This window comes from Ciconia boyciana, chromosome 2 (assembly GCF_034638445.1).
Source record: "Ciconia boyciana chromosome 2, ASM3463844v1, whole genome shotgun sequence".
Classification (NCBI taxonomy): Eukaryota; Metazoa; Chordata; class Aves; order Ciconiiformes; family Ciconiidae; genus Ciconia; species Ciconia boyciana.
This window is the reverse complement of record NC_132935.1, coordinates 142442074-142460882: the sequence shown is the minus strand read 5'-3', so window position 1 is coordinate 142460882 and position 18809 is coordinate 142442074. Positions and strand designations below refer to the sequence as shown.

General features: G+C 41.0%; 1 protein-coding gene across 1 annotated transcript; it reads right to left on the bottom strand.

Moving 5' to 3' along the window:
• Positions 1–5925: 5925 nt before the first annotated feature.
• On the bottom strand, positions 5926–16555 carry LOC140648381 (sterile alpha motif domain-containing protein 9-like). The gene is made up of 3 exons (XM_072854261.1): positions 16456–16555; positions 14801–14943; positions 5926–13179 (listed from the first exon to the last, which is right to left on the bottom strand). Exon 3 carries the CDS (start codon positions 13176–13178, stop codon positions 8403–8405), a length of 4776 nt encoding a protein of 1591 aa, XP_072710362.1. The 5' UTR covers position 13179; positions 14801–14943; positions 16456–16555; the 3' UTR covers positions 5926–8402.
• Between the last annotated feature and the right edge of the window lie 2254 nt (positions 16556–18809).

Genomic DNA, 18809 nt, shown 5'->3' with positions numbered 1-18809 from the left:
TGGGACTTCCCCTGAGGTGGCCCCCCGCTACACGTGGATGGCGTTTTCCTTATCCCTCTCATGCAGGATGAGTGGTCTCTTGCTACAGCGACCAAAGTGCCTCTCTTCTCTCGCCCCGCTGGCATCAGCGGAGGCAGTGGCGCCTTCCCCTTGGCCTCTGGCGGGTCGACGGGACACGCGTGACCGTGGCGGAGGAGTGCGGCCCCCGCAGAGCTCTCGCGGGCCGCGGCGGACGGCGCGGGAGGGCGCAGCGCGACGGGCGCGGAGCAACAGCGCCGCCTACTGGCCGGCGCCCGCGCCGCCGCAGAGAGCCTGGGGCGCGGGCGGGCCGCAGCTCCGCCGCGGCTCCCGCCCGCCTGCCATTTTGTGACCCGGGCTGACAGGCGGCGGGAGGTCTGGTTTCTTTTCCTTTTTTACTCTTCTGTGGCCAAGAAGTAAATATCCGTGGCCCCTTTTTTTTTTTGGTGGAAGCATGGGTCGTTGCACGTACCAAAAGCCTCCAGGTTCACCTCTTGTCCAGCACCCATATGGGTGACGTGTGGCGGCTGCTGGCAGGGAACGGCCTCTTCCTCAGGGCCTTCCTCCCACAGCCTTCCCTGCGCTGGCGGCTGCTCCTGGCCTGCCCAGCATTGGGCTCTCCTCAGAGTTTCACTATTGCTGTGTTTTTATGTGAATCATCTTGGTTGCTCCTGCCACGCAAGACTGCATCATTGCCTGCCTCATTGGCCCTGTAGATAAGCTCAGCTCTCATTAGTGATAAAATTCCTCCTGCCTTATTTTTCCCATTCCACAGATATTTAAGTTTATTTCAGCCCTGGGTCTTTTAAGTCTCATACACATTTGTGTGAAGAAAAAAACCCCAACAACCCAGAAATAAACAGAAGCGTATTCTGTAGAAAGCCTTGGGCCCTACAGTTTCTGTTTGAAATAAAAGTGTGAAGTGTGAGTAATAGGGATACGGCTCCTTCCACCAGACAGAGGCAGGAGGAGGACTAGGCAGCAGGAGTGTGTTATATTTTAACACACAAATACTAAGTTATTCTTACATCTTTACTATGAGTACATACTAATATGTTCCATTTTATAGATAGAAATATTGGCATAAAATTTCTTACCTTATGTCACATGGAGAATAAATGACAGACTTGAGATTTCAGTTTAGGCATTACCAGATAACACATGTGGTGCATGCGGTTGCCCACCTCAAATTTATGAAATTTTTCCTATTGAATAGATATTCATTATAAACAAATATCCATAAAAAGAGTGCTGAATCATATTTTTTACTCATATCATATACTTTTACAGGGATATGCTCAAATCTCAAAGTGGATAACTGAAGTTAAAGTGGTGCTGACAACAAGACTGTCACAGTCTGTAATCACAATGGCCTCTAAAGAGGAAAAACAAGCTCTTGCCACATACTTTGACACTGAATTATTTATAGATTGCATATGGTGAGAAGAGGAAGATCTTTCATTTTGATAGACACATTCTTTGCATAGGCAAAGGAGCTACCTAATCTTTGTCATTGAATATGTAGGAATGGGACCGTGGCATCAACAGGAGCTTGAAAAACTGCAGAGAAGACAGAACCACCAAAATAATTTTCATCTCTGCCTCTAAGAGGTGGCTGGAATCTCCTCCGATGTTGAGCATCTAGGAGATGTCCTCTGTGGATGCTTTCCCAGGTAATACATTTAGGATGGCATGATGCTAAAGTTGTCTTTGCCCTGGGTCCAGGATCTGACGATTTAGGAAGCTCTGTGAGCAGCTGAGCATGTTTATTACGGTCAGGGGACCTCCATGGCTGCAACCTGGCACAAGTGATTTGACACACTTGCTTTGCCAGCTCTCATTCTCCTCCATACTACGTCAACTGTGAGTGGCATCCAGGCAGGAGGTTTGCACAGATCCAAGATTTTGGAGGAATGACTGGGAAGAAAGCAACTGGTCATTTCACAGAGATGCCACAGAAGAAAGGCCAAGAAGAGGAGAGTAAGGGACAGGAGGTGAAGGTAGTCTTTGCTGAGCAGCTTTGCTACAGTTTGTGTGGTTCCCAGACCAAGCTACCTCCTCCATGGCATAATCCCTCAAATGAGCATGATTCCTCTGTACCTGTCCATAGAGCGGGAGCAATATCACACCTCATGTACATTTATGTGGGGTATGATGACTCCATTTTGTTGCATCTTTAGTCATGGATACATTCATGTGGGGCTGGTCCCAGGTTGGTAAGTTCCTTTGGAAAAGATTTGGATGCAACATTATATAAATACAGCTAAACTGCTCGCCATGGCTCAGTATCTTTTCACCATGTTCCACTAGCAGTTCTAGATTAAACAAGAGCTGCCAGCATGGTGAGAAAAATTACAAAGACAATCTAGAACTCCAAATTAAATTCAAACTAGGAAGAACAGCTGTGGTATGTTTACCACAGTATGTATACTATATATGCATATGATATATGTATATATACAAATATACACACTGCAAATTATAGTGGATATCCTGCAAAGAAAGTTCAGTGTAAACATTTCAGAAAAACTGTGTACTTTATACCCAATTGATTTGTTTGAGCAGTCTTACATTTGTTTCAGAAGAAAGGCTATATGCTCCTAATGTTTACAATACAGAGAAAGGAAAGCTCAAACTGTGTTAGAAATGGACTTGCCCTTTTCACTTGGCCATACAACAGGGATGTAAGCAGTTATTTGAGCAATGTAAGGCTCTTTGCTACCTTTGCTGCCTGAATGTTCACTTCTTTTTGGAGATAGGTAGAAGAGAAGAGTCCAGATGAAAAAAAAGGTACAGTGGGAAAAGGAAGGAGAGAGAATATGGCTTGATTTCCAGAAAGAAAATATACTCTGGAGCAACAGTAGAAGATGCTTAATATAGGAAATAATTATTTTTGGCTATCTATCTGGATTAAATTTAGGACTTAGCTATTTAAATATTTGACATATCCTGTCTATTAAATAATAATATATTTAAGTAGAACATGCAAATTTAATGAGACTGATGAAAGATTTTTAAAAAATATTTTGAATGTGAGACTTCTACATCTGGAAGTAAGTGTTAAGTATTCTGTATGTAAGTAAAACAGTAAATTAAAGAAATGTGGTTGCATTAGGGTTTTCCTCAGCTCTTAGTTTACTTTCTGATGCTGTAAAGATTTTACATATAAGGATCCCTGGAGTTCTCGTGAATCTTTATTGAGAAATACTTGGAAAATTTGATACATAAAGAAGTTGCTTTGTGTTCTTGGATGCTCATTTCCCACTTGTGTTCTATAGCCTCGTCACAGCAGGTAAATAAAGAAATTGGGTGGAAAAGCACAAGGGGAAAGAGTTAATACAGTAATAGGAAATGTACAGTTGGCACTCTCTCTTAGGAGAGGAGGGAGTTTTACTCCTCTCTTAGGAGTGTGCAGACAGTAAGTGGAATCTCCATTCATATAGGCACATTTTTTGCATAAGTTGACTTTTTAACCTGAAACTATCACACACATTCGCAAAAGAAGACAGAGTAGTTTCAAGCCAAAAAGCAGAGTAAAAACCATAGTTTTTTAAAATGTCATGATTCAAAATGGAAATCTCATGATTTTTGGGGTCTGGTTTGTGACTTTTTTTTTTGTTCCCTTTGAGGTTTGAGCTAACAAAATATCTGACAGGTGGGAAATGTAATTTTTAACAAAAAGGTTTTTATCATGATAAAACCACATTGCAGGAATGGTCTCAGCTGTAATCAAACAAACAAGTGGTGCAGAATTTAGCTAATTCTACAGTTTGTAGCTGATCGCTCCATGCTCCCACAACCCATCTCTCCACATCAGTTTGGCTCCTCAGGGATATACAAGGAAGCAGGACTTTTTGCTATGTCTCCTTAAGGTCAGAGGCAATCTGAGTATCCTTGCAATGGGGAGGGTTTGGGGTACGCAGGCCTTTGCTCTGATGCCTTCAAAGCCACAGAAAATTTATGGGTGACTGGGTAGATGCATGAAGCATTTAAAGAAGGGCAGTCCTGTGGAGGGGAGTTTGATCCCAGCAGGCATTTCTTATCTAACAATCACGCTAAAGTAAGTCTAAAAAAGAGCTTAAGAGATCCTCTAGACTGTTCTAGAGTGGATGACTTACAACTATTGAATCTATCTCAAATGTTTGCCTACTCCATTTTTCAAGATCTGCAAAGAGACATTCCTATGATGTTCCAGTCTATCCCAGTACATCACTTTTACTGACACTTTTTTTTTTCCCCGTGAGGTGTATCTTGAATCCTTCCTATGGTATGTTTTTACTCTCACTCCATGCCCACCTTGGGCCTGGAGAACATTCTACTACCTTTATTTTTGTTCTATTAGAAGACAACATGTCCTCCTCCACATTCTCTTTTCTAGGGAATCTCTATTTGTTCTGTCTTACCTGATAAGTCCTACAGTCCCTGCTCTGGTGGCACATCTTGAGAGTCTTCAGCCCTGGAAATATTCCTGTAAGAAGTACAATCCCCTTCAGACATAGATCTGAGGGACTTTGCACACCCCTGTGCACACCTTTTCTGTGGCTTGATCAGCTGGTATGATTGCTAGTCTGCATGCCAGCAGCTGACTTCCCTGCCCTGCCCTGCTCTGCCCTGCCCTGCCCTTCTCCTCCCTGCCCTGCCCTGCCCTGCCCCTGCCCTGCCCTGCCCTGCCCTTCCTTGCCCTCCCCTCTTGTGTGTTTTTTTTGTTCCATTGAGCTGCTTTCCCTTGAGCATCATGGCTCTCCATATCTGCCTCTTGTCCCATCACCTTCTGATACCTGTTTCTCGATTCTTGTTCCCTCTTGCCTAGTCTAGACCCTGCCACTACTCTCATCCTAAATCTTAGCAGCTGTGCTCCAGTCTCTTTCCCCTAAGATCTCCTTAGTGGAAATTTTCCTTTCTGTCACCAGTTGTGAAGCCCCCTCCATGTTCTGTACTTCTAGCTCTGCTTTTAGACAGAGAAGGATCCTCAGTGCTCTTAACTTCCACCCCCTAAACTGATTTTTGCAGGCCTTGCACTCCTCCAGGAGAGGATTCCTCAGCTCCTGTTCCTACACAGGAGTTCACAGTCCGCAAATGTCGCTTGGGTGCAGTGGGGACCCTGGCTTCTCCATCAGCACACTGGAGGGAGCTGCTGAGATAGCATCGCAATGGTTTGTGGAAATCAAACAGCTTCCTGGGCGTCCCTGCCTCTCCTCCTTCCTGCAGACCTGGCTTTGGCTCCTGTTGTATCAGGTTGTCTCCTCCAGGTTTCTAGACTCAACACTGTCAGGGCAGGGCTGGAGCTCTTAGCTTTGGCTTGGCCCATCACAGGCCAGACCTGCAGCTTCTGGGGTTGTCATCTGTGTATAGACTCTGAAGTTAAAACCCAAGCTTGCATATGCCCATATATAAATGGCAGTCTTTTCAGGCCTTGCAATTTGATAAAATTAGTGTTGTGCAGACAAATGTCCCCTCACATCTACCTTTTTTCTCCTACCAGAGTAGACCCTTTTTTAAACACCACTCCAAAGAATTCCTGAGCATGCTGGAAAAAGCTGGTAGAGTTGTTTAAGATAGGCAATACAACATATTTTTTTCTTGACCTCACACTTGGAAGCTACTGAGCCCTTTGGCTTTAATTAACACAAAATAGGTCTGAGGCAGATATTTGGCATGGGAGAGCTTAGTTTTCAAAATATGAAGATTAACAAAGTTATAAGCCATGAAAAAAATGGTCTTACAAAGTAATGGAAAATGGAAAGTACTTGTAAAAAGCAATTCTGTCAGCCTTTGTGTGTGATATGTATCATCAAATACAGTTCCACACCATGCAATTAAGGATGTTATCAAATATCTGTATTTATTAATGAGCTACTGCTTATAAAAATACAATTTTGTAACAAACAGCCTGATATATACAAATAATAAAATCTGTATTTCTGTAAACTCACACAGGCATGTAGTGCAGTGTCTAGCATATAATACACTGTGCCAGATCCCAAGGGTTATAAGTAAATGTACATGTGTTGTGGGCAAAACAGTCTCAACTTGGGGAGTTTCACTTAATTTATTGCCAATTAACATAAACATTTAATTACTGATTGGGATATTGAGAAACCAAGAAGACAAACAACTAAGCAAACACATAGGGAAATGCCTTTCTTCCCCTTTCAACTTCAGTCCAACACCTCTCCTTCCCCCTTCCTAGCCACAACTCCCCTTGTTTTCACCTCTGCTCAGTCCTTCCCAATCCCTCTGCCAAGGCGACGGGCCTGCAGCGGAGGAGGTTGGTCTCAGTGAGTAGTGGTTTATTTTTGCCACTCCTTGCTTCTGATTCTTTTCTTCTGCTTCTCCTTCCTTCTTGTTTCCTCTGCCCTGGCATGGGTCGCCCATGGGCTGCATTCCCTCAGGGTGTCCCTGTTCCGTCGTGGGTCACCCATGGGCTGCAGTCCTTCAGAGGTATCCCAGCCCTGATATGGGTCACCCCTTTCCAGAAGTGTGTCTCCAGCCATGCCCCAACAATGTCCCCTTCCACATGTCTCCAACAGTATCTCCCCCACCAGCTCTCCTGCCTGTCACAGGTGCCGCTCTTTCTTAAACTTGCCTGATCACCATGGCTCCCCTGAATGGTGGAGGCTTGGTGGGTGATGGGGTGCTCACACCGGTGCTGGAGCCGGCTGGAACCAGCTGCAACCAGCCCAGGGCGGTTCATGGCCTCCCGCCACCGGGCACCCCGCAGCCGCCCGCCACCGCACCCTGCCAGGTGTGCCCAATGCCGCCACCCTGCCCAGGTCAGCTGAGTTTGAGCACGTGAAAATACTTGCAGTTCTTAGGAGATGTGACTGACTGAGATGAAGACTGAAGTCTTCAATTGCCATGAAGACATGGCAAATTATTTGCTGTAAATCTTTATTTGGAAGGGAAAACACTTTAGTCATTGATAAATTGTATGGCGATATCTTGAGGACTAACTAGGACAAATAATGAATTATCATGAAAATTGATCCTATAGCACCCTATCTGAAATAAAAGTATACTGTTAGAAACAAAGTGGATACAGGTTAAAACAAAGAGTGTATTCTTGCCAAGAGAAATATATTTTGGCTAGACTTAAAAAGCAGTCTGGATTATATAACAAAACTCCTTATCCATATTTACAACTAAAAGAAGACCTGCACTAGAGCAGAATGGTCCACTGCTTTATTATTTTTCTTTTTGTCCATTTGTTTTTACTAATCTGTTGAGATGTCACTTATTTTTGCCTGCCTCTTTGCCTGACAGAAAGAGCAAAGAGGACTTGCGGGGTGATGAAAGACCCGTCCTGCAGTCCTCTTTCAGGCCATTAATTGCATTGAACTCCTCTGGTTTTCATGAATCATACGCATATAGTGCAAAGTGCAACACTTTGCACCCCCCAGACAGTAGTAACTTCTTGTTTCTGGTGCTTCGCACCAATCTCTTTTCCTTTTTTTTAACATTAATTGTGTCTAAACATAGCAAGCAGTTTTATACATGAGGAAGGCAAAGCAATCAATGACCACTTTAAGCATTTAAATTGCCTATTTTTGTGAGGATCAAAGTTGATAAGAAATCTATCACTGGAAGGAACTAATGGAATTTATAAGGAAAGGAATGACCAAACTGGATCAGTTTTATATAAAGCAGAAACAGACCCACCACAAAATAATAAAATCTATTTAATATGGACATCAAATGCCAGCTGGTGTGTGCTTTTACAGTACAGCAGAAAGTAGTGGTATCTTTAATAATCACATATTTAGAAATGCCCTGAGAAGGTAAAAGACCAGTGCTTCTGTCCTCCCACAAGATGTACAGCTTGGCTATTAATACAGGCCCATATATAAATGCATTGCATTATGCAAGCATGTGCAATAATAACAGAGAAAAAAATGCTGCTTACATGATACATGTTTTCTAACATACATTCCTTGTTCTTACATTACTTATACAAGAGTATGAAAATCATCGTGAGACATCCTTTATTACAAGCAATGGCAAAAAAGCTAGCAAGACAGTGGGGTTCTTAAAAGTGATGGTATTACAGATAATATTTTCAAAACATTCTTCTTTAGAATTCTCTTTTTTTTTGTTTGTTTGAATGATTTCTCATGTTGTTATCAACCAAAGAACTTTGAGTAGTAGTGACCAGTCTATAGGACTCACTGCACCACCATGTCAGTTTGACTGACTGTCCGAACAGCAGTTATGACAGTAGACAGACAATTCTGCGTGGGACTGAAAGACTAACATAGCGAGGAAGGAGATATAATGGACAGTCTGAGGTTGTCATCTGCAATTGTTGACCAAAAAATAACCAAACTAAAAACCAGTTAAAGGACAATTTTGCCTGGAAAAGCCTTGTAGCTGAGAAACTGCAATACCTATTGTTTTAATGAGAGACTTTGTGTGTTGTATGCCAAGAGACCAGCAATGGAAAACCCAAGGTAAAAAGACACTCTTTCTATGTTTGGGCCATTTTTCAATAGGCATGAGGGAACAGGCTGCACTGGTATCCTAAAGGTTTCATTGCTGCCATAGTCGACGTAGATAACCTTACCCTCAGCTCTTCCATCCAAAGGAAGCAAAAGATCTTGAACAGCCTTTTCCTTCCAGATATTTCCACTCTGCCAGAGGGAATTCAGTTCCTGTTCTGAAAGTGAACTAAAAAGCTGATCTATTTTTCCTTTGTGAACAAACCTGTTTAGGCCACTGCCTTTTGCCAGATAGAAAAGAGCCAGAGGCTGCCTGGAACGATGCAGGGTTCCATAGAGCTCTTTGAAAGACTCACTTAAGCATTTAACAAAAGTTTCCATTTTCCTGGAATCTTCATTTAGTTGTTTCCTATCCTGGGGCCAGAGCAACAAGGAGGCTAGGAAGAAAGGCTCTACACACTGTGAAGCTGGTTCCACTTCCTGTAGAATGCTTAGAAGCAGACTTCTCAGCACCTTAGAAGGATATAACTTAGTGGATTTAGGTTTAATGCAACTCAGAACAACATTTGCCAAAATCAAATTCTGTTTGTCTTTCAGAGTTGCTTGTGCATTCTCCTCACACAGAAATGCATATGCTTCTACTATGTCTTCTATTTCTCTGTCAGCATTTCTGTGGAGGTATTCCAAAATGCCAGAAAATGAGCCTGCTTTGGAAGCCTCCAGAGTGTCCCTGTATGCTTCTATACACTGAGACATGGGCCACTTTGAGACCTGTTTACTTTTCAGTTGCTCAAAACTGAAATGACAAAATATTTCTGTGTATTTGGTAAAACGTTCTTGAACTTTCTCATACAATTTTGTGTCTACAATTTCTTTTTCATTGGTCTGCGTTTTGAAAAACACAAAGTAGTCTTCAAAAAAGTCAAATGCCCTTTTCAACCGTGATCGCAAATTACATAAAAAGCTGGAATGATATTCAAGAACCTTGACCATTTCTGTCTCTGTGTTAGGGTTATCTACATTGAAAACACTATTTCCTGATAGATACTTTGTCATATTTTTTCTACACTGTAAGTCTTTTTTGCTGAAAAAAGGGACATGCCAAAGGACATCAATAACATAAAGACCAGTTTCTATCTCTCCCTGATAACCAGCAGTATTGTACATTTGCAACTTTCGTTTAAGCTTTTGATGCTGCAAATATTGTTCATTGTCTGCATTTTCAGCTTGCCACTGAGATTCTCTGAAAGCCTGTGAAGCATTCTCAGCAAGCTCTAGCAAGTATTTCAGTTCCTCAGCTGTCAGGACTGCACTTTTTGCTTTGCACTCTACATGGTATTTTAGCTTACTTTTAAAGACTTGACCTACTGTATCTGATATGTATGAATTGTGTTGTGCTCTTTGTTTGGCTGCTTTAGCCCAATATAAGGCAGAGTCAAAATTCCTTTCTTTAATGTAGAAGTATCTTGCTAAGGCTTGGCAAATGTAACCATTCTGCTCAAATCTAGCGGATGCTTGTTTTAACACATATTCCACATTACCACGCTTCTCTTCCCTATGAATGGCTTCAATTAAGGGGGAAAACAATGTGTCTGACTCATCGCCATGTTCCTTGCGCTGTCTAGTAATCAGCAGGGTTTGTATATCACGAATAAGTTTGTCTTGCTTTAACGAAGTCTTATAAAATAAATCTTCTTTCAATAAGTGCAATGTAATTTCACTTTTAGGCAAGTCATAGGTTAGTTTCAATTCTGTTAGGCAGTGAGATGCTATCAATGGGTGAATGATACGAAGACCTTTGTATCTTGTGTATTCATGTACCTGATCATATATTAGAATATTGGAACAAATTCCCATCTTTTCAATCAATTTATCTTTACTGCAGCCAATCTCTTGAGAATTAATTCCTAAGAATTCTTCACATAGTGATATTGAAACTGTAGATGTTCTTACATAAGAGTTTAACAGTGTTAGATAGCAAACAAGTTGTGCTGGTTTAGAGGCAGTATTCAAGTTATGCAAGGTATGTTTTACTACTTTTTTAATGTACTGTGAATCAAAGTTTTTCTTCATAATCATAAATGAATAGAAATTGTCAGGATTTGGATGCACCTTTTCAATATATTTTAGTTTCTGATCAAAGGCCCTTTGCTCTTTTTCAGAAAGCATATGCTTTAAAGAAATACTGTTCAAGGAATTGATTGTTGAACTTTCATCAGGATTCTGGGATCTCATACAGTTTAGAATGATCACTAAAGGAGTTACATACCGAATGCATTTTTCTGTTATAGCCGCCTGAATTTCTTTCTGCAGAAAATAGACATTTTCTTGCTCTTCAAAATCATCCACAAGAAGTAACACTGGTAAATAGCCTGTGTCATCGTTTGCTCCACAGGTGAGTAAAGTTGTCAGCTGTGTTCCAAAATCACTTGGTTTGTTTTTCAGAACAGCACATCTGAATCGCTTCCGGAGATCCCAAAGGATATGCATAGCTAATGTTGTCCCACCACAGCCTGGGTGATGGTAAAGGTTGATAATTTTTACAGGTGATTGATTAGCACTGTTAGATGAAGACAAAATTAGGTGTTCAAGCTTTTCATAACTGTCCCTTCTGATAAAATCTGAAGTATAATTTTCAGAAGAAAAATAGAAATTCCACCATGATACTTTACCACCTCGATAAAAATCTTCTTCCCGCTCTTTCAGGAAATTTTGAAATTTATCTGCATCCTTCTCTATTCCTGTGTCTTTGCATTCATTTTCACAAAGTATTTCCAATGCTGCCATGCAGTCCTCTTTCTTCTTTAGAAGAATGGTAGAATGACCAACAGAGGGCAGAAGTCTTTCAGAAGACTGTGTCACTGAATTTAATTTTATGATGGTACCATTTACCATTTGCAGGGTTAAATTAGAAACACATTTGTTTGAAAGTGCTTCCTCACTAATGCCTCTAGCATGCAGAAGATCTTTCCATCGCTGGTATGTACCTGCACCAATGCAAATGCAGGCCATGTATTCTAGTCCCTTTAATTCTTGGTAAAATGTCATAAAAGTCTCAGTAAGGGGATCCACTGAATCTTCCACTGTGGAAAGCAAAAGAAACACTATTAAAAACTTTCCATTCTGCTTTACATCTTTGTGTGAAAGAAATGAAATCATTTTTCTGACACCAGCAGCTCTGTCTCGTACCCATGAAGTGGGATCTAATGGTAGTTTGTTATTGCCTTTGAAGTCTGATCCACCATTGCAGAAAATCCAGTTGGTCTCCTGATGTAGTTTCAGCTTTTCAGCTTGTTCAGAAATTGAATCCACCTTGTTTTCATAATAATCTGGGAAGTAAAGTTTGGCATTTCGATTTTTTTTGTAAGTCTTTAACACACCATTCATTTCTGATTCAAAATCAAAGTCAAGCACAGCAAACCATTTTATTTCCTGTAAAAAGTCTAAGTGCAAAGTTTGACTTGGGTGGCACTTATTTGTTACCAAAATGTAGTAGTCATAATAAGAGCTATCTAGTGAGTCCCTGTTACCCGTGAGCAGACTAGCTAGCTTTAGTCCTTCATTCATTGACTTCTTTTGCTTTAAGTTATATTCTTCCTCTGCTCTTTTACGAGACTCTGCTAAAGATGTCAGGGTATGTTTAAAAGTTTTAAATTCTTTTGTATTTTGAATATTTTTGGAACTAGCTCCATCCCGGATGAAGACAGCTTCTTTCCAACTCTTACTCTTATATTCGTATGTGTTGGTACAGAAATATTTTGTACCACAGATGCAGTGTTTGGGAACCACATCTATTTCAATGACAAACATATGTGATGGAGTTCCATTTTGTAATAATACTTCCACAAATCTAGGTTGTCTAATGCAAGGTTTTGCAATGCTGATGTCTTGCTTATTAAAGTACTTTCCAATGAATGTATTCAAATGGTCAATGTATGCTTCTTTCTTGGTAACTTTTATTCCTTCAATTTCCCCATGTGGATTGTCAGATACTCCAAAATGAATAGTGCCATTTGTGCGGGAGTTCATGCAGGCTGCAGCAAACCTAAAGACTTCATTGCTAAATTTCATCATGATATCCTCTTCTAGTGCCTTTTCTGTGTTGGTAAGTAATTTGAATTCATGTGCTGGATCAATGAGATTGAGTGGCCCTGTTTCAGGGACATTAAGAATATTATACTGTGTGTATCGAGTACCATCACTGAAATTATCAAAAGGATATGGCATACACATCTTTCCAGTTGGGTGCTGGCTGCTTGACAGTGGCTTCTCTGATACATTCTCTTTGTCAGCTGACTTCATTGCTTTTTTGTCTTCTATGGGCCCCATCTTAGAATCCTGCAGTATACTGGAATTAAATGACCCATATTTTTTCTTGCACTCTTTCTCTGCAATCTCTCCATCTTTTCCTTCTCCATCAAGACTCTGTTCACTGCCTTCTTGTTCTACAGCCTGGTCTGAACCTTGAGCTAGAATGTCATGATTTTTCAGGAAATACATTATTTGCAGAGCAGGCCCATGAGGTATGCCCATTTCCACAAAATCTGCTTTAGTCATCAATTTCAAGGTAAAACCAGTCACGTCTTGGTTAAACAGGATTTCTGCATGTTTCTGGTCGATCTTAACAAATTCAGTTGTCCATTGTTTGACTTCCTCTTTTGTCCACTGTTCAATATGTTGATATGAATGTGATTTCTCATTTTTTTCAGTGTTTGCATTTTCCATTCTTTAAGGAAAAAATAACAAAATTACTAAACAAAGTATTTATAATAGCCTATTAACTGTATTTCCTTGCTATTATCAACCATTAATTTCTTCATTAGTGTAATCTGCCACATGGAATACCACAGTTCAATTAGGGGACATTGTGGGAATGTGAAGTAAGATCATATATAAGGCATTAGCTAGTTATAAAAGACAGATTTATTACAAAATGATTTTATTTCAGTCCTGTTTTTAAACCACTTCTGTAGCTGACACTACACAAATTTTGTGACTGGTACCTATTTGTGGTCATTTGGACACCTACTTGTGGTTGTATGGGCCATCCAATAATAATTAAAAAAAAATTCATAAAATCATAGAATCACAGAATATCCTGAGTTGGAGGGGACCCACGAGGATCATCGAGCCCAACTCCTGACTCCACATAGGACAACCTAAAAGTTAAACCATATATCTAAGAGCATTGTCCAAACACTTGTTGAACACTGACAGGTTTGGGGCCATGACCACTTCCCTGGGGTCTTGTTCCAGTGCTTGACCACCCTCTCAGTGAAGAGCTTTCTCCTAATAGCCAATCTGAACTTCCCCTGATGCAGCTTTAAGCCATTCCCTTGTGTCTTATCACCGGACACCAGACAGAAGAGATCAGCACCTCCCTCTCTGCTCCCCCTCATAAGGAATTTGTAGGCAGCAATGAGGTTGTCTCTCAGTCTCCTCTTTTCTAAGCTGAACAAACCTAGTATCCTCAGCCATTCCTCATAAGTCATGCCCTCTAGTCCTTTCACCATCTTTGTTTTCCTCCTTTGGACACATTCTGATATTTTTATATCCTTATATTGTGGAGCCCAAAACTGCATACAGTACTCAAGGTGAGGCAACACCAATGCTGAGTATAGTGGGACAATCACTTCTTTTGACCAGTTCGCTATACTGTGCCTAATGCATCCCAGGATATGGTTGGCCCTTTTGGCCACCAGAGCACATTGTTGACTCTTCTTGTGCTGACCATCAACCAAAGCCCCCAGATCCTGTTCTGCAGGGCTGCACTCCAGCCTCTTGTCTCCAATCTATATGTACATCCAGGATTACACTGTCCCAGGTGCAGAATCTGGCATTTGTCCTCATTGAATTTCATATGGTTGGTGACTGCCCAGCACTCTAATCTGTCAAGATCTCTCTGTAAGGCCTCTCAATCAATGGCTTCTCTTAATCTAGTATCATTGCCAAAGTTGCTTAGTGTGCACTCAACTCCTGTGTCCAGGTCATTGCTAAAAACATTGAAGAGAACTGGCCCTAAAATTGAGCCCTGGAGAACACCACTAGTGACTGGCCACCAGCCAGATGTTACTCCATTTACTACAATGCTTTGAGTCCAATCCTTCAGCCAATTGTTCACCCATCATGTTGTGTACATGTCACAAATGGCTCTCTTGAAATTCCCAGTTTGGTGAAGAAGAAAAAACAACCACACATGGAAATCCAACCTTGTTTTTACCCTTAGATGTGGTTAGGTACAGAATTTGCTTGAATAACACTGTGAAGAGACATTGGGATGGAAAGACACTGCTGTGATTACTTAGCTGTTGCTATTGCAAATGAAAGGAAAATCTTTTCCATATTACCTTTTCAGTACCTTTTGCGTTCACTAAGGTTTCTCAAATTAAACAAAAGCAAGTAGTTCAGCAGCATTTGTGGAGATAAGTGACAGGAAGAAGAACATCTTACAATCCACTTGGTCTTAGTAAATGTGGACTTTTTGGAAAAACTGTAAAGAAAGAAACACAATAAAATAAAATAATTCCCCTTAATAGTGTCTAATTTTACTTACTCCCACTTCCTTTGGGAGAATTATATTCATTAATCTGAAATTTCTACTTTATGGAATTGCACCCAGCTACAGTTGTTGCATTAGTGGTAATGGTCTCCTCCATGCACCTTTTCTTATTCATAGCTGAGCGTTCCTGAGACAAAATTACTTCTTAGATTTCTTCAGTGAATTTTTTTTTCCTGAAAGAACACTTGGTTATCTAAGCCACCCTAATGACATGCCTTCCTCAATCTATTATTTGGTTTCCTAAACTGTAAACTTTAATGAGAAGCAATAGTAAATATTTCTTATAGCTAGGGCAGGAAAACAGCTGTCCTACCTTTGGCCAAGCTGCCTCCTGATTTAACTAATGAACTGTGAGAGCAGAGAAAAAAGTGGGTCTGTGGGCTATGGAAGCCTGCAGTTACATTTGCTCTTAACAGACCCTCCCTTTTGCTCACAGAAAAAGAAAAACTAGTTTCTCATTCTTTAAAATGCCACTATGGTAACTTATTGTCAAAAATTGAGGGTGCAGGGGGGAAGAAGCTCAATATTTTTATTCTGTGACTGAAGTAGTTATCGTATTCACCAGTAACTCCACCCAGGGTACTTAAAAGCTGAGAAAAGAAACTGAAACTAAAGCACTTCTGCTCAGAGACATTGTTCAACCCAGCAATGTAAAAGTATTATTTTAATTCCCACCAAACTTATAGTTTCTAATAGAGGTACAGTTTATTCCTAACCTAAAAACAAACATGTTTATGCCCTTGAAACAGTTACTCCATATTTTAGTGTTTGGAACCCCCTAATGAGATAAAGCTCCAGAATGGGATACTTTCATTTCCTAGACTTGATGCAGTGTTTCTACGTTTCATGTTACTGGCTAGTTAATGATTCTGGCCAACTGAAATGCTTTAAAGATCTCCTTTTCCAACATGGAACAACTCTATCATATTATTTCTGCAGAATAATTTATTTGAGGACATATTCCTTGGGATTATTTCACTGTAATCTCATAACAACCACTTTTCATGTGCAGACATGTAACAGATTTGGAAGAGTTTATTTTAGTAGATTATAGATCTCTTTATATATAAAATTAATGTCTTTAAAAAAACAAAAAAAAGAAATGGTATCAGGTCTTCGTAAAATATTCCATCCTAGAAGTAAATATGCATGTACTTACTGTAACTGTTCTGTTCTGCAGGTTTTTTCCTGTATTTGTTCAATACATGTATTTTGTTCAAGCAGGAAACCCAACAGCTAAAATTCAGCTGAACTGCACTTCTATGGTATGGGAAAAAAACCCCTAAAATTAGTTTACAAACTTCTAACAGAATTCTGAGGGTTAGAAATAGTAGGAAGGAAAGAGCATCGATAGACATACAATCAGTTTTTCCCAGTGACAAACACCCATCTCTAGAGGAGAGAAATGACAGTGCCTGCTAGAGAATATTTATTATTGCTTACCTTTTCCTTGCATGCTTCTAATTTACCCTTCCAGCACAGTATCTAAATGCTGTAGACTGGGCAAGCCAGAAGGTGGGTGTTGCAGAGAAATAGGAGGAAATAGATGCCGGGTGTTTGGGAGTTCTACTGCTCTCCTCCCCTTTTGCTTTCTCTTTTACCAACCAAGGTTGCTTCTGGTCTGCCTCTTCCTAACTTCCTGTTTGAGAAATCATTGTTCTCTGAAGAAGTTAATGCAAGAATTCTGTTCTAGGATGCTTTTATTAAAACACTTACACGGCACTGTCTTGAGCTGCTATCCAGAAACTTGAGCAATACTTAGCTAATAAAAAGCAATTAATTAGACATATGGTCTTAAACCAGCAGAACTTTCCTGGAATGAGGGGAAAAAGGAAAATAATACAAGAGATGCTTTTGAGAAATGTGAATATCCTTCAATATAAGCACTTCCAAATAATCAGGCTTACTGACTTGTTCCTCATTTTGGTTGCTTGATTTCCCACACTGCAAATGTGTTAGTTTATTCCCGGTCTCCTTCTTTGGAGCTAACAACTAGTTTGATTTGAAGTGTAGCTTGGATATAATTCTGTGGATAGTTTACTCCAGAAATGTTTTCCCTTAGGCAGCGTGCTCATATTGCATCGTATCGTCCTCCAGTGCCCAGTGAACAAGCTTTATGTTGTAATACCCTGCTATTGACTGTTTCTGCTTCCAATGTGTCGCAGTACTGACACAGATCTTACAATACCCTTCTGACCATTGCCATTACCCTGTTTTTTCATCCTTTGCCCTTGGCTGTCTTGAATGACCATGATAAGCAGGCATCTGAGGAAGATAATCATGACCATTAAAACACATTTGTTTAGAAGGGTGGAAGCAAGAGTGCTCACACTAGCAGTTGTGTGTCCAGTCCCACAGATGAAGAGGTTGAAAATCCTTGTATTGGGTGTAAGGACCCACATTGAAGCAGCTCATGAAGGACTGCAGCCTGTGGGAAGGACTCAAGCTGGGACAGGGGAAAAGTGTGAGGAGGAAGGAGCAGCAGAGAGGAACAGCTATGGACTGACCAAACTGTTGTGAACTGACCACAGTCCCCCATTCCCCATCCCTCTGTGTTGCTTGGGGTGGGAGAGGGAGGAGGTGGAAGAGTTGGGAAAGAAGGAGTGAAGTTGAGCCTGGGAAAATGGAGTAGGGTGAGGGGAAGTTGTTTTTTTTTCCTTTTTTCTCACTATCCAACTCCATTTTAATTGGCAATGAATTAAATTAATTTTTCCCAAGTCAGGTCTGTTTTGCCCATAATGGTAACTGGGCAAAATCACCCTCTTTTTCTTGACCCAGGAGCTTTAGCATCTTATTTTCTCCCCTATCCTGCTAAGGAGGTGGAGTGAGAGGGTGGCTGGGTGGGTACCTGACAGCCAGCCAAGATCAACCCACCACAGTCCTTCAGAATGATATCTGTTCTGAGAACAACTGAGTGAGGTCACCAGGGTACTTCAAGTTTTAGAAAGCAAACAGCATCTCCAGCCACCACAAAGGCAGCTGTGGAAAGCCAGCATCTCTTCCAGTTGTTGATGCTGATCATACTACTATTTCTTTCTATCCTTATATGCTTCCCTATGTACTTTAGCTATGTGTATTTCTTAAGTCCTGGCATGCACCTGTCTGCTATTGCACAAATTCTTATTGGAAAAATTATATCACTACCTGTTGAATCCCTAATTGCTGCACTTTTCAGGAATGCATCCTCAGCAGATAGGATGGTATGGCTGTACATTAAACACTCCCGTATATTCTCATGTCAAGGCCAAGGGATACAAACTAATGCTTGATGTGATGCAATAAAAACATCACCTTTCCAGACTATGGTGCAGGTCTGACATTAGTTTAAGCACTCTGGTATGAAAAATTATAAGAAATAATAATACTGTCTTTGACTCAGCATATGGGACTCAGAGAACACCAAGTGCCATGAAGTGCAGCATCTGCTTTAGATGCTGCTGGCCCTGAGCACTGTGGATGTGAACCACTGCTGCACCCTTTTGCTTGGGAGAGAGTGACTGCTTTCTCTGGCAGGTGCCTTTGTTTATAGACGGACTTCCTCTATAGCCTGCTTCCCTGGAGATCATTAAACTTTTCTCCCTGTAGCTGTGTGTGCTTGCTGAGGCAGCTGGTTACTGCTAATCTGTAGGAATCCAAGCAATGCCCAAATTGAGGTGTTGCCCCAGAGGGGCTGTTGATTTTCCCCAGCTTCATCCCAGTTTACAGGGTCACAGCTCTGCTGCCAGTTAGGGGGACTTGCCTGTTCCCATGTTCGAGGCTGCTGGCTGGGAGACTGTGCAGGCAATATATCCTCATAT

What these genes read in the sequence shown, in the direction of transcription:
- LOC140648381 (XM_072854261.1), bottom strand. Translation starts at nt 13,178, where the DNA reads ATGGAAAATGCAAACACTGAAAAAAATGAGAAATCACATTCATATCAA.